A 14,770-nucleotide genomic window follows, 5' to 3' on the forward strand; every position below is an offset into this window, starting at 1 on the left:
ACGCCTGTAATCCCAGCACTTTGGGAGGCTGAGGTGGGTGGATCACCTCAGGTCAGGAGATCGAGACCAGCCTGACCAACATGGAGAAACCCAATCTCTACTAAAAATACAAAATTAGCAGGGCGTGGTGGCACATGCCTATAATTCCAGCTACTACGGAGGCTGAGGCAGGAGAATTGCTTGAACCTGGGAGGCAGAGGTTGCGGTGAGCCGAGATCGTGCCATTGCACTCCAGCCTGGGCAACAAGAGTGAAACTCTGTCTCAAAAAAAAAAATAAAAAAATAAAAACCTCAAAAAAACAAAACAAAACAAAACAAAGAAAGAAATTGATGCAGACACACAAAAAATGGAAAGATATTCCATGCTCATGGACTGGAAGAATTAATATTGTTAAAATGACCATACCGAAAATAATTTTAGGATTTTTTTTTTTTCTGAGATGGAGTTTCACTCTTGTTGCCCAGGCTGGAGTGCAAAGGCGCAATCTTGGCTTACCACAACTTCCACCTACCAGGTTCAAGCGATTCTCCTGCCTCAGCCTCCCGAGTAGCTGGTATTACAGGCATGTGCCACCACGGCCGGCTAATTTTGTATTTTTAGGAGAGACGGGGTTTCTGCATGTTGGTCACACGCTGGTCTTAAGCTCCCAGCCTCAGATGATCCACCCACCTCAGCCTCCCAAAGTGCCAGGATTATAGGCGTGAGCCACAGCACCCGGCCAAGGATCGTGTTTTCTATTTCTGCAAAGACTGTCTTTGGTATTCTGATACAGATTACATTCTTCACAGAAATAGAAAAAATGACCCTACAATTTATGTGGAGCCACAAACATCCCAAATAGCCAAAACAATTTTAAGCAAAAAGAACCCTTTTGAGGCCGGGCGCAGTGGCTCAAGCCTGTAATCCCAGCACTTTGGGAGGCCGAGGCGGGCGGATCACGAGGTCAGGAGATCGAGACCATCCTGGCTAACACGGTGAAACCCCGTCTCTACTAAAAATACAAAAACTAGCCGGGCGAGGTGGCGGGCGCCTGTAGTCTCAGCTGCTTGGGAGGCTGAGGCAGGAGAATGGCGTAAACCGGGGAGGTGGAGCTTGCAGTGAGCTGAGATCCGGCCACTGCACTCCAGTCCGGGCGACAGAGCAAGACTCCGCCTCAAAAAAAAAAAAAAAAAAGAAAGAACCCTTTTGGGGAAAAGGGCAGGTACGGTGGCTCATGCCCTGTAATCCCAGCATTTTGGGAGGCCGAGGCGGGCGGATCACTTGAGGTCAGGAGTTTGAGACTAGCCTGGCCAACATGGCAAAACCCCATCTCTACTACACATACAAAAATTAGCCAGGCATGGTGGTGCGCACCTGTAATCCCAGCTACTTGGAGGCTGAGGCAGGAGAATTGCTTGAACCCAGGAGGCAGAGGTTGCAGGGAGCCGAGATCGAGCCACCGCACTCCAGCCTGGGAAACAGCACAAGACTGTCTTGAAAAAAAAAAAAGGAAAAAGATATGAACAGACTTTTTTAAAAAGAAGACATACAAATGGCCAACACATATATGAAAAAATGTTCAACATCACAAATCATCAGAAAAATGCAAATAAAAACTATAAAGATATATAATCTCACCCCAGTTAAAATGGCTTTTAACAAGAAGACTGGTGATAGCAGATGTCCTCAAAAGATGCAGAGAAAGGGGAACCCTGGAACTGTGTTGGTGGGAATGTAAATTAGTACAATCACTATGAATAACTGTATGCAGGTTCTCAAAAACCTTGTCACTGGTTAGGCACGGTGGCTCAGGGCTGTAATGCCAGCACTTTGGGAGGCCAAGGCAGGCAGATCACCTTAGGACAGGAATTTGAGACCAGCCTGTCTCACATAAAACCTCATCTCTACTAAAAACACAAAAATTTGCCAGGCGAGGTGGCGCATACCTGTAATCCCAGCTACTCGGAGGCAGAGGCAGAAGAATCGCTTGAACCCAGGAGGTGGAGGTTGCAGTGAGCCGAGATTGTGTCACTGTACTCCAGCCTGGGCAACAGAGCAAGACTCTATCTCAAAAAAACCAAAAACCTAATAACTGAACAACCATATGATCCAGCAATTCCATTATTGGGTATATATCCAAAAGAATGGAATTCAATACATCAAAAAGACATTTATGTGCCCATGTTTATGGTAACACTACTCACAGTACCCAAGATAATAAAATCAACCTAAGTGAGTGTACATCAATGGATGAAAAAAACGTAGTATATGTACACAATGAAATATTATTCAGCCATTAAAAAGAATGAAATCCTGCCATTTGCAGCAACAAGGATGGAACTACACTTTGGGAAGTCAAGGTGGGCAGATCACTTGAGGCCAGGAGTTTGAGACCAGCCTGGTCAACATGTCAAAACCCATCTCTACTAAATATATACACAGACATATACATATACACACAGACATATATATACACACACACACATATATACACATACACACACATACACACACACACACACACACACACAAAATTAGCCAGGCACGGTGGCACGTGCCTGTAATCCCAGGTACTGGGGAGGCTGAGGCACAAGAATCGCCTGAACCTGGGAAGCAGAGGTTGCAGTGAGCCAAGATCAGGCCACTGCATTCCAGCCTTTCTGAGACTCTGACTCAAATAAATAAATAAATAAACAAACAAACAATAAAAAGGATGGAACTGGAGGTCATTCTTAGTGACATAAGCGAAGCTCAGAAAAACAAATATATCACGTGTTCTCATTCTTATGTGGGAACTGCAAAAGCGGATCTCATAGAGAGTAGACTGATGGTTTCCAGAGGGCTAAGGGGGTTGGGGGGGAGGATGAAGAGAAGTTGAATAATTGGTACTAATAAACGTTTCATAGAAGTCATAAGACCTAGCGTCAGACAGATCAGTACTGTAACTGTAGTTTACAATAATCTATTATATATTCAAAATAGCTAGAAGAATTCGAATAGTTCTAGCATGAACACAAATATTTAAGGTGCTGGATATGCCAAGTACAGCGATTTAATCTTTACAAATTATTTGAATGTATTAAATTATCACACTTACTTTGAAAGCAGGTATATCTATTAATCATCAATTAAAAAATAAAATAAGGCCAGTCATGGCAGCTCACGTCTATAATCCCAGCACTCTGGGAGGACAACGCGGGAGGATTGCTTGAGCCTGGGTAACAAAATGAGACCCCACTCTACAAAAAATTTTAAAAATTAGCCAGGCATGGTGGGACGTGCCTGTTATGCCAGCTACTTGGGACATTGTGGTGGAAGGTTCTACTTGAGCCAAGGAGGTTGAACCTGCAGTGAGCTGGGTTCACACTACTACACTCCAGCCTGGGCAACAGAGTGAGACCCTGTCTCTAGAAAAATAAAATAAGCCAGGCATGGTGGCACGTGTCTATAGTTTCAGCTACTCAAGAGGCTGAGGTAGCATGACTGTTTAAACTCAAGAGTTTGAGGCTGCAGTGAGTTATGACTGTGCCACTACACTGCAGCCTGGGAAACACGGTAAGACTCTGTCTCTAAAAAAAATTAAAAATAAATAAAATAAAAATTGATTTTATAAAACATTCTAAGAACATATAAATACACACACACATACACACACACACACGTTATCTTAAGAAAACATTCTCTGGGAAATAATTATGTCAGCAGTCAATTCAGACAACAATAAACTTAGGCTCCTGAAGGGCAAGAATCATGTTTATTCATAATTCTTTCTCATATTTTTAGATAGCAGGACCCCAAATGCAGTAAAAACTCTATTTTTATTTCCAAAGGAACTCTTTTCTTAAATCCTCTGTCACTTATGGACAAAAACTACCTTCGAATACACGTAAGAACAAAATTCTCCATGCGCAGACTCAATTTGTCTCCATTAGTTAAAAGGAAAAGGTTAAGCAAGGGCACCTCTGGTTAAAATTGGCAAAGTGTAAGTTGGTCTTCAATCTTTGTTTCTGTAGCTCTATATCTTCTTCAAATTAACTTCTCATCTACACTTGTTGCATCCAATACTTAGGGGTTCTTATTCCTCCTATAAAAACAAAACGTAACCAGAAGCCAACTATATATACCTGTTAATTGACTTAAGTCTGAAGACGTTTAAGTCAAAGTATATTCTCAAGCAGTTTTTACACATTAAAATATGTTTTATTTTAAAAAGGTTCTGACTCAGATAAAGATTTTAGCTAACAATAAACAATGCCTCGCACACATATGGCATCAATAAATGTTAGTTAAATGAATCAAGAAAGAGTGCTATTTCTGTGGGGAGTGAATGGAAAGCTGAAATCACACTTCCTTACCCCAAGGCCTTCAAAGAAGTCATCTGGATTTGACTTTTTGAGGATTCTAAGCTGGGACTGAAGAAGGGGAGGCAGCCCAAACGCAGCTGTCTTCTTTGCCTTGCCCTCAACAGACAGCTTAGTCCTTGGAGCTCTTCTGATTCCAGCACAGGTTTTCTTTGTCCCATTTGTTCTCATGTATTTACTAGGCCCTACCTTGTCAGCTGTTTGGAATGCAACATGAAGTCACTGCCCCTAGAGGTAGTATAAGTCTAGTGGGTAACAACTGAAAAAGGAATTACAAGATAGGCTACAAATAGGAAGATCATCTAGTCTGAACAGGGACATCTAAACCAAGGTTTTAGGGATGAGCTAGCCAGATTTACGTCTGTTTCACGTAGGGAGGGGGAAATGAAACGCTGCCTGAAGAGCTCGTGAAATGCTTGGAAATAAGAAAGCATTTCTTACTGTATAAATGGAAAGACGTTAGATACAGCTAAAGTTTAGGGAGGCAACTACTGCAGGGAGGAGGAAAAGTGATAAGAGACTAGAAAAGCACAGTAAAATGCATTGGGAAGAATTCACACTTTATCCTAATCTGCCTTTTAAAATGGTCCCTCTGGCAATATTGTTTAGGTTGAAGACAAGCATGATTAAATACAGGGACACAGGTTAAAAGGCTATTTCAACAGAGTAACAGCACTACTGAAAAGACAAATGGAAATACATTAAAATTACTCAGGAGACAGAATCTACAGGGCTTGACTGATTGTACAAGAAAAATGTAGATGGATTAGGTGTTAAGGATATTTCCAAATCTTTGGCTTAAAAAAAAATAGCTGGATAATGGAACCATTCACAGAGATAATGAACACAGGAGGACAAACAAAACAAATGGGGGTGTGGGTTGCAAGGCGCACCAAGGTAGGGGAGTTGACTGAGTATGGAACATTTTATTTTACTTATTTTATTTTAATTTTGAGACGAAGTCTTGCTCTGTCACCCAGGATGGAGTGTAGCGGGACGATCTCAGCTCACTGCAACCTCTGCCTCCTAGGTTCAAGCGATTCTCCTGCCTCAACCTCCCGAGTAGCTGAGATTACAGGCACCTACCACCACACCTGGCTAATTTTTTGTATTTTTAGTAGAGACAGGGTTTCACCATGTTGGCCAGGATGGCCTAGAACTCATGACCTCAAGCAATCCACCTGCCTCAGCCTCCCAAAGTGCTGGGATTACAGGCATGCAGAACATTTTAAAATTGATTATTTGTAGTAACTTCAAGTGGAACAATCCAAAAGGTATTTAAAATTATCAATATGAAGCTCAAGACAGGGATCTCACCATCACAGACTATACATCAGGAGCTGCATGTAGAATGAAACAAGAAGAGGACCAAGGCCTGGTAGGCCTGACGGTCACCAATATTTAAGGGATAGACAAGAAAGATATCTTGCAAAGAACATTGAGAATGACTAAAGGGGTGGGGTTGTGGGCGAGTATGGTATAACTTAGCCAAGGAAAGTGAAGGAGAAAATGATCAACATGACAAATGCCAAAGAGAAAGCAAGATACAGAGGAGATCTGTTGATTCAAATTAGCATCAATGTGGTTACCGGTGACTAAGGAGACAAAAGCTGCCAAAGTATAGTGAGTTAAGAAGTCAGCAGGACATAAAAGTGGCAACAAATACAGACAACTCAAGGACTTTGACTCTGAAGTCAAAGATAAAGAGGGATGTGGCATCAAAGGATTTTCTGGCTGGCTGTTTTTCAAGATGAGCGTTTAAAGCATGTCTTAGAACCTCTGGAAAGAAAAAAGTAGAGATAACTTTAGGGCTGAGATCCCAGAGACAGCCTGAAGAGATAAGATCCAGGGCACCAGGAAGACAGATTAACCCTGGACAATTCTGGGGGACATCTATTTTACTGTACCAGGAGGAGAGAAGGAAAGAATGGATGCTGATATAAGTGGGTTTTTCGGCTTGTAGTCAAAAATGAGGGAGCTGCCATCTGAACGATTCCAGGCGACAAGTTTATATGAGTTAAGAGAGCACTGGGGTGGGAGGTTTCAGAAGGTGTAAGAAAGGAAAAATGAGCAGATGAGTGGGAGGATTCCTGGAAAGCTTTGAGGTCCCATCTGAGGTTGGCAAACATGACTTTGTTTTCCACAGGAATTTCTTTACATCGTCTAGTAGTGCTCACAAGATATACAGGAACAAGAAAGAACACGAGACTGATCAAGTGTGTGGAATTTCATCAGACTGGTGTAAACAAAAAGGGTCAAGAGAGTTAAAGGATACTGGCAACAAAGAGTGTTGCTAAATTAACTCATGCTAAATTATATAAATTGTGAAGTTAAAATGTGTAGCAATAACTGTGAAACAACAGGTAATGAGGTCAAGAATTAAAGTCTGATTTCCATATAGTTATCTTCATCCTGCAACACAGGCATGATATGAACTCCTTGATCTGAGTATCTCACAGACTGGGTGCAGTGGCTCATGCCTGTAATCCCGGTACTTTGAGAAGCCAAGGTGGGAGGATCACTTGAGCCAGGAGTTTGAGACCAGCCTGGGCAACATAGTGGGACCCCCATCTCCGCACAAAATAAAAACAAAAAATTTGCTGGGCCTGGTGTGGCACACGCCTGTGGTCCCAGCTATTTGGGAGACTGAAGTTACAAGACTGATTGAGCCCAGGAAGTTGAGAGTATAGTGAGCCATGATCCCACAACTGTACTCCAGCCTGGGTGACAGAGCAAGACTCTGCCTCAAAAAAATAAATAAAATAAATATCTCACAAATATGTGCTAAGAACAGAGGAATCAGTGCCTGGACAAATAATTCAAGCTCCAAGTCCATGTAAGTGGTCTCGTTTCTAAAAGAAACGGACATATTAAATCTCCAGTTTCCATGTTCTCCTTAATACTAGAAAGTTTGTGAAAATAAAAGTGAAAATATGAGCCAGGTGCAGCAGCACAGGCTTGTAGTCCCAGCTACTTGGGAGGCTGAGGCAGTAGGATCGCTTGAGGCCAGAAGTTCCAGACTAGCCCTGGTAACACAGAGAGACTCCACCTCTAAAAAATTGTTTTAAATAAATGAAACAGAATGGGCTGCACATGATTTTAAAATAATTCTTGTACCACTAAATTCTTAAATAAAAATACTCTGTCTACCTGATTTAAAAACCTAAAACAGCCCAGGTGTGGTGGTTCACACCTGTAATCCCAGTACTTTGGGAGGCTGAGGCAGGTGGATTGCTTGAGCTCGGGAATTTGAGAATAGCCCGGGCTACATGACGAGACCCTATCTGTACTTTAAAATATATATATATATATATATATATATACAGAGAGAGAGAGAGAGAGAGAGACAGACAGAGAGAGAGAGATATGAAAAAAAAACCAAAAAAAAAAAAAAAAAAAACAACCAGGAATGGTGGCACGTGTCTGTGGTCCTAGCCACTTGGGAGGCTAAGGTGGGAGGATCACTTCAGCCCAGGAGGCAGAGGCTGTAGTGAGCTGAGATCCACTGCACTCCAGCCTGGGTGACAGAGTGAGGCCCTGTCTTAAAACAAACAAACAAAAAAAACCTAAGATGTAATACAACACATGAAACTTCTAAATCAAAATGTAAAACTGGTTTTACAGATCTGTCTAAAATAAATTATTCACAAAAACTCATTTCAAGGTGCCCTGACTGTAATGTAGGAGGTTATCAAAACAATAATAGGAGCACCGGCTTATCAAATAAACTGTCGATGTCACCAGCTGCTCCTGTCAAAAGATCTATAAACCATTGGGCACAGTGGGGCACACCTGTAATCACAGGGAGGCTCACCTGAGCCCAGGAGTTCCAAACTGGCCTGGGCAATATAACAAGATCCCGCCTCAAAAAACTAAACTAAACTAAACTAAACAAGATAAAATAAAATAAAATAAAATAAATAAAATAAAATAATAAATAAAATAAAATAGCACTGGGCCTGGTGGTTCACCCCTGTAATCCCAGCACTTTGGGAGGCCAAGATGGGAGGATCACTTGAGGCCAGGAGTTCCTGGTCATGCCTGGTCAATATAGGGAGACCCCATCTCTTTTTATTTAAAAATGTTTTAATTAAAAAATAATAATAATAAAAGATCTGTAATCAGAATAATCTATTACTAACCAACAAAATTAAATTGACAAATGAAAATCCTTCTATTAGGCACATACAACACTAGGTTTATCAACTTTAAAACTAAACATGATGCACAAGAAGAACTGAGTCACATGTGTGCTATCAAGCATATAATCAAAATGTAACTTTCAACCTGAGTCACATGTGTGCTATCAAGCATATAATCAAAATATAACTTTCAACTTTAAATTTTGGCAGAGAATCTTCTCAAATATTCTAAATTTCAATAAAATTCAAGGCTGTAACAGTCAGTATTCTAGTTTTAATCAACAATACAAGGTAAACATCCCCAAAAAATTCCTTTCTGGTATATGTCCTGTTTAAACGACACAGGTTTTAAGTCTGGCATGCAGCAATTATTATCTTTAAAATATAATAAAGTATTGAGAACTAGTATCATTTCAATTATTTTAAAGGAACTTTAACACTATAAAACTTTATGTTTTGGTAGGGCACGGTGGCTCACGCCTGTAATCCCAGCACTTTGGGAGGCCAAGGCGGGCGGATCACGAGGTCAGGAGATCGAGACCATCCTGGCTAACGCGGTGAAACCCCGTCTCTACTAAAAAATACAAAAAACTAGCCGGGCGAGGTGGCGGTGCCTACAGTCCCAGCTACTCGGGAGGCTGAGGCAGGAGAATGGCGTGAACCCGGGAGGCGGAGCTTGCAGTGAGCTGAGATGGGGCCACTGCGCTCCAGCCTGGGTGGCAGAGCGAGACTCCACCTCAAAAAAAAAAAGTTTCCTTAGTGAACACAACAGAGCTAAACTCAAGGATGCTTATTACAGAAAGCTGAGGAAGAAGACTGCTTATTCAGCCCCATTTCTCTAATGACACTCTCATAATTGCAGTCTTCTGATTTCTAATCTAGATTCCCTTAGCTGGAAACACTGAGTTTTCTAAAACTAAAGGGAAATTGGAGCTAAAACATATTTGCTTTCCCTCCCATAGCTAAGGTGTTTAAATTCTAAATCAGAGACAGGAAGTCCTATATATTGGCACAATCTTTCTGTCTCTTGGAAATTATCACCCTCTCCATGTCATTCAATTCACAGTTTCAACCCTAAGTATGGATCAACTACAAAAGAAAAAGAAAAAAAAAAGTATCATATCAACAGTATGCATAAAAATAGAATCTAGAAATGTAGATTCTAATTAGTCTTCTTTTTAACTTGTTGCCTTTTATAAACAGAATATATTTAATTCTAAAAACAAAAATTGTAGGCTGGACATGGAAGCTCACGTCTGCAATCCCAGCAGCCTGGGAGGCTGAGGTGGGAGGATCACCTGAGCCCAGGAGTTAGACACCAGCCTGGGCAACATAAGGAGACCTTGTCTCCTTTTTTTTTTTTTTTTTTTTTTTAAATTCCTACTAGGAGCAGTAGGAAATTAACAAGGAAAAAAGCATGAAGGAAGCATTCCAGTAAATAAGGAAAAAATAATTTTTGCTTAGTATACCTGGAGTCTCCCCTAGGTGCTCACTTGATGTTGATGATAAAATGCCTAACAACTGACTTTGGAAAAGAAACTAACAGGCAGGGCACGGTGGCTCACGCCTGTAATCCCAGCATGTGGGGAGGCTGAGGCAGGCATATCACTTGAGGTCAGGAGTTCAAGACCAACCTGGTCAACATGATGAAACCCGTTTCTACTAAAAATACAAAAATTAGCTGGGCGTGGTGGTGTGTGCCTGTAATCCCAGCTACTTGGGAGACTGAGGCATGAGAATAGCTTGAACCTGGGAAGTGGAGGTTGCAGCAAGCTGAAATCGCGCCACTGCACTCCAGCCTGGGTGATAGAATGATACTCAGTCTCAAAAAAAAAAAAAGAAAGAAACTAACAGGAATATTCATTTGGACTCAAATCTAAATGATTAAAGCTATTCTTAAATACAGCAAGTATTAATTATATTACTGTAAGGTTTCTCTATCCATTTTTCATTAACTCAACCACGACTTATGAAGTACTTTCTATTGTTAGGCATTACAATATAACCTTAATTTTATGAAAACTGACATTTTTGAGAATTTTTCATGTGCTAAACCACAGACTTACAGCTTAGCACTTTTTCATGTAACAACTCTATGAATAATACTATTTTAGTCCCATTTTACACAGAGAAAAAAAGAAATTCAAAGAGTAGAACTTGCTAATGGATAAACAGCTAATTATAAGGGACCACACTGGAAATCAACTCCAAGAAATGACCTTACTGTTAGGTTTAAACACTCTTTCCGTCACTGTTCTAAGTGCTCACAGTGAAGCCTGGGAAGTCACACACATACAACCCACAAGGCAAGACTGGTTAATGATACAATAAAGATGCGAAGAAAGTGCTCTGAAAGCACAGCAGAGACAGTCAATGCCCACAAGAGGTTTTCTTACTAACGGCAAAGTCGAAACAGCTTGACGCCTGTTGAGGTAGTAAAAAAGTATCTAATACTTAGATTAACCTGCACTGGTAATTTCATATTTTCAAATCTAGAAAATAGGAGAGGTGGCATTCAGTTTCATTTCCATTTAAAACCTGTCAGACTTTATGAGTAAAACAAGATCTCATATCTTGTAATCTTTCAAACCAAGAACAGGTAAGTTATCTGCAAACATGCAAAGGGAGGAATTACAAAAACAGGACTGTCCTAAGAGAAGGCACAAAGTACCAGAAGGAATAAAAGAATTTTTCAAGGGGAACTACAAGAGGAAGATGTCATGCTCCACTTCAAGTAAAATGCAACTGAGGGATATTTTAGTCTTCACATACCATCTACCATTAATGTTTGCTATTTTCCCATCAAAGAAAAGTCAAAATCAAAAGAGGTTAAAAACAAAACTCAAGGCTGGGTGCAGCGGCTCACGCCTGTAATCCCAGCACTTTGGCAGGCCGAGGCAGGTGGATCACCTGAGGTCAGGAACTCGAGACCAGCCTGACCAACATGGTGAAACCCCACCTTTACTAAAGAATGCAAATTAGTCGGGCATGGTGGTACATGCCTGTAATCCCAGCTACTCGGGAGGCTGAGGCAGGAGAATCTCTTGAACCTAGGAGGCGGAGGTTGCAGTGAGATGAGATCGCGCCATTGCACTCCAGCCTGGGCAACAAGAGTGAAACTCCACCTCAAAAAAAAACTACTCAAGAAGTAAACAATAGATTCCGCCTTTTAACGATAGGAAAAAAAAGGGCGATTTCAAGACAGATAAATTTAAGGTGTATATAAGTGTCCAGGATAATGAGCGTAATCAACTTAAAGAGTCAGGGGTGGATAGGCTACAAAGGAAAACCATGACTGTCAAATCCTTAAAATCTCATCAAAACTAAAGAGAGCTGTGCTCTCTTTGTACTTAAAAATTATTTGTAGTTTATTTACTGAATGTTTCCAGAGACCTGGAAGAAATCTGCAGTAGGCTTGGTGGGAGATTAAATCCTACTCTATGGAAATGGACTTTAAAATTCAGAACTGAGCAACAAGCTACGTGATGGTACAGGATGACCATCTATCTAATCCTTGGCATATTAACTGATCTCTCCTTAAAAATAATACAGAGACATTCACCAAGGTTTTATAGAGGAATGCATCCAGGTATATAAATAGGCCATCATACTGTATATGCTCTAAAGTTCACACTACTGCTTACATAGATTGAGAATGCCTTCTTAGAAAAAATTCTTGGCCGAGTGTGGTGGCTCACGCCTGTAATCCCAACACTTTGGGGGGCCGAGGCGGGCGGATCACAAGGTCAGGAGATAGAGACCATCCTGGTGAATACGGTGAAACCCCGTTTCTACTAAAAATACAAAAAATTAGCCGGGCGTGGTGGCGGACTACAGGGTCGCAGCTATTCGAGAGGCTGAGGCAGGAGAATGGTGTGAAACCGAAAGGCGGAGGTTGCAGTGAGCGGAGATCGCGCCACTGCGCTCCAGCCTAGGGGACAGAGCCAGACTTTGTCTCAAAAAAAAAAGAAAAAATTCTTAGGGCTGGGCATGGTGGCTCATGCCTCTAATCCTAGCATTTTGGGAGGCAAAAGTGGGAGGATCACTTGAGCACAGGGACTTGAAATCAGCCTGGGCAACATAAGGAGACCCCTCTCTACAAAAAATAGAAAACTTAGCCAGGCGTGGTGATGAGCATCTGTAGTCCTAGCTACTCAGGAGCCTAAGGCGGCAGGACGGCTTGAGCCAGGGAGGTCCAGGCTGCAGTGAGCTGTGATCACGCCACCGCACTCCAGCCTGGGTGACAGAGAGAGCCTTCATTTCAAAAGTTTTTAAAAAGCAGAAGTTCTTAGAATTTACACTGGAGAAAGAATTCATATAACTTTAGGAAATGACAGAGAATGCAACATTATTATCCTATAATATCCCACTAGGAAAACCTTCTAAGGATGATGTTTATTTCCCACTTAAGTAGCAAGAGCAGAGAGCAATGCCCAGCTGTAAGGAAATTATAGTTGCTCACTGGGACCCTCAGAGCTCACTCTTTTCCCAAGTATTCAGGCTGGGCAAACATTCAGAATCGGAATCCCGATGAATTAAGATGTGTATAAGTCAATCTAAAGGAGAGGTACAGTCTCTATTTGAAAGCAAAATGCTTGTTGGCACAATTCTAAAAGTACAATTCAGGCATTAAATGCCTACACCATGTTAAATGCTGAGATTATTTATTCCAAGCAACGAAGACCACATAAAAATTAGAAGCAGAGAAAAAGATTAGAAATTTAAGACTCCTAAACCTGGGGCATTGGTTACGTTGTTTACTTTGTGTCACTTACACAAAATTAAGTTTTACTTTTTTTTTTTTTTTTAAGAAAAAAAGCCTACAGCACTCAGCATTCCCAGGCAGTAACAAGTTTTACTTTTAATCACAACTAAAGACGTATCTACACAAATTGTAGCAAAAATCATTAGCATTATAAACTTATGTAGATAAAAGTATCATGTGCAATTACTGACTTATAGTTTGAAATTGTTATATTAAAAAACAAAAACAAAAACTATAGTTAAGGCAGAAAATGCCACTATACTGACAAGTAGCCCGAAGTCTGGTGTCCTCTTCCTGTCAATATGTGACCAATGAAAAGCAAGTTAAGCAACCTTAACCTGGGATTACCGGGTTATTGTAAAATATCCAAGAAATATTGTTAAAAATGAAAACGCTTTTTTTTCTTTCCTAAGTTATTTCTCAGGGAATTTGAAAAGAAAATAAATGAAAAGCACTGTTCTCAAAGCTAGTTGTTGACAGCAAACAATTGGTCATTGTTTTGGGACACCCACTTTTTTTTCACTACAAAGACACTTGACCTTAACTTAGAATACAAAATGAAACCAATCCCCACCATTCCTTAATTTAACAATTTGAACCTACAGAATGCTATAAAAAGCCTCCAACTCGTTACTCAACAAAGATTTTTGGATAAACGACTTTGGCAAAGCACCCCGGTCCAAGGAAGTCAGACCAAAAACTTTAAAAATCCTACAAAACATTCTCTAAGTTGAGTTCAGGCTCCCTACGGTATCTTACTGACCGAAATGGTTTTGCTGCCTTAGTTCTCACGGGCCAGGTCTGCCCGGCTCTGGGTGGTAGGGACAACCCTGGGGCGACAAGTCGCTCGCGCCTCTGCCCGTCGTTCTGGGCCGAGCTTGGCCCAGAATGATGGGCAAAGGCCGGGCCACAGGCGACGCGAGGGCCTCCCTCACTCACCGTGAAGCGCTGGTCGCCAATGCTGCCCACGGAGAAGCAGTGGTCGCCAGGGTTCACAGCCCCGGTCAGCACCTGGTGCAGGTTCATGTCGGCGCCCTAGTCCTGCAACGGACACCGCATCCAGCTCATGCCACGGGTCAGCGGCCGCTTCCCTCCCTCCTTCCCTCAGGGGCGGCGGCCGCTCTTCGGTGGCGACGGCAGAAGCAGCGACAGGCGCCTGGAGCCGGAGCCGCTCAGCTGGGGCCCGCGGCTCATCCCGAGCCCTGGAGGGCGAGGCCCGGAGGGGGCGGGTCGGCGAGCGGGCGGAGCGCCGCGCTCCTTCGCGCACCTGTCACTGCCCGCGCTGGCCCAGGTGAAGCTCAGGGTCCCCTCACCAGCCACGACCCAGGGTCGACTCCCTGGCCAGGAAGGCCGCGCTCTCCACACACTTCCTCTGGACCTCGGGCAGCCGCTCCTGACCCAGCCCAAGTGGCGGAGGCAGTATGCGCTCGCACGCCCCGCCTGACCTGTCCCTTCCCGGCTCCGGTGCCCGCCACCCCCGCAGTCCTCCGCCACTCGCTACGCGTCTGCAGTACCCTGCGGC

At 42.4% G+C, this 14,770-nt stretch overlaps 1 protein-coding gene across 6 annotated transcripts in view; it reads right to left on the minus strand.

The window, feature by feature from the left end:
• The window catches only part of DMXL1 (Dmx like 1), a 174,868-nt gene extending 160,098 nt beyond the window's left edge, over positions 1 to 14,770 (minus strand). For 2 of the 6 annotated variants that reach the window (XM_023197327.2, XM_023197361.2), the window contains exon 1: positions 14,188 to 14,755. In XM_023197327.2, coding sequence (XP_023053095.2) covers positions 14,188 to 14,274 — 87 coding nt within the window. In that variant the 5' untranslated portion in view covers positions 14,275 to 14,755. Of the gene's footprint in view, positions 1 to 14,187 lie in introns of all 6 variants that reach the window. The other 4 variants (XM_023197342.3, XM_023197332.3, XR_002727748.3 and 1 more) reach the window with 4 other exon arrangements.

Source organism: Piliocolobus tephrosceles, chromosome 4, assembly GCF_002776525.5.
Source record: "Piliocolobus tephrosceles isolate RC106 chromosome 4, ASM277652v3, whole genome shotgun sequence".
Lineage (NCBI taxonomy): Eukaryota > Metazoa > Chordata > Mammalia > Primates > Cercopithecidae > Piliocolobus > Piliocolobus tephrosceles.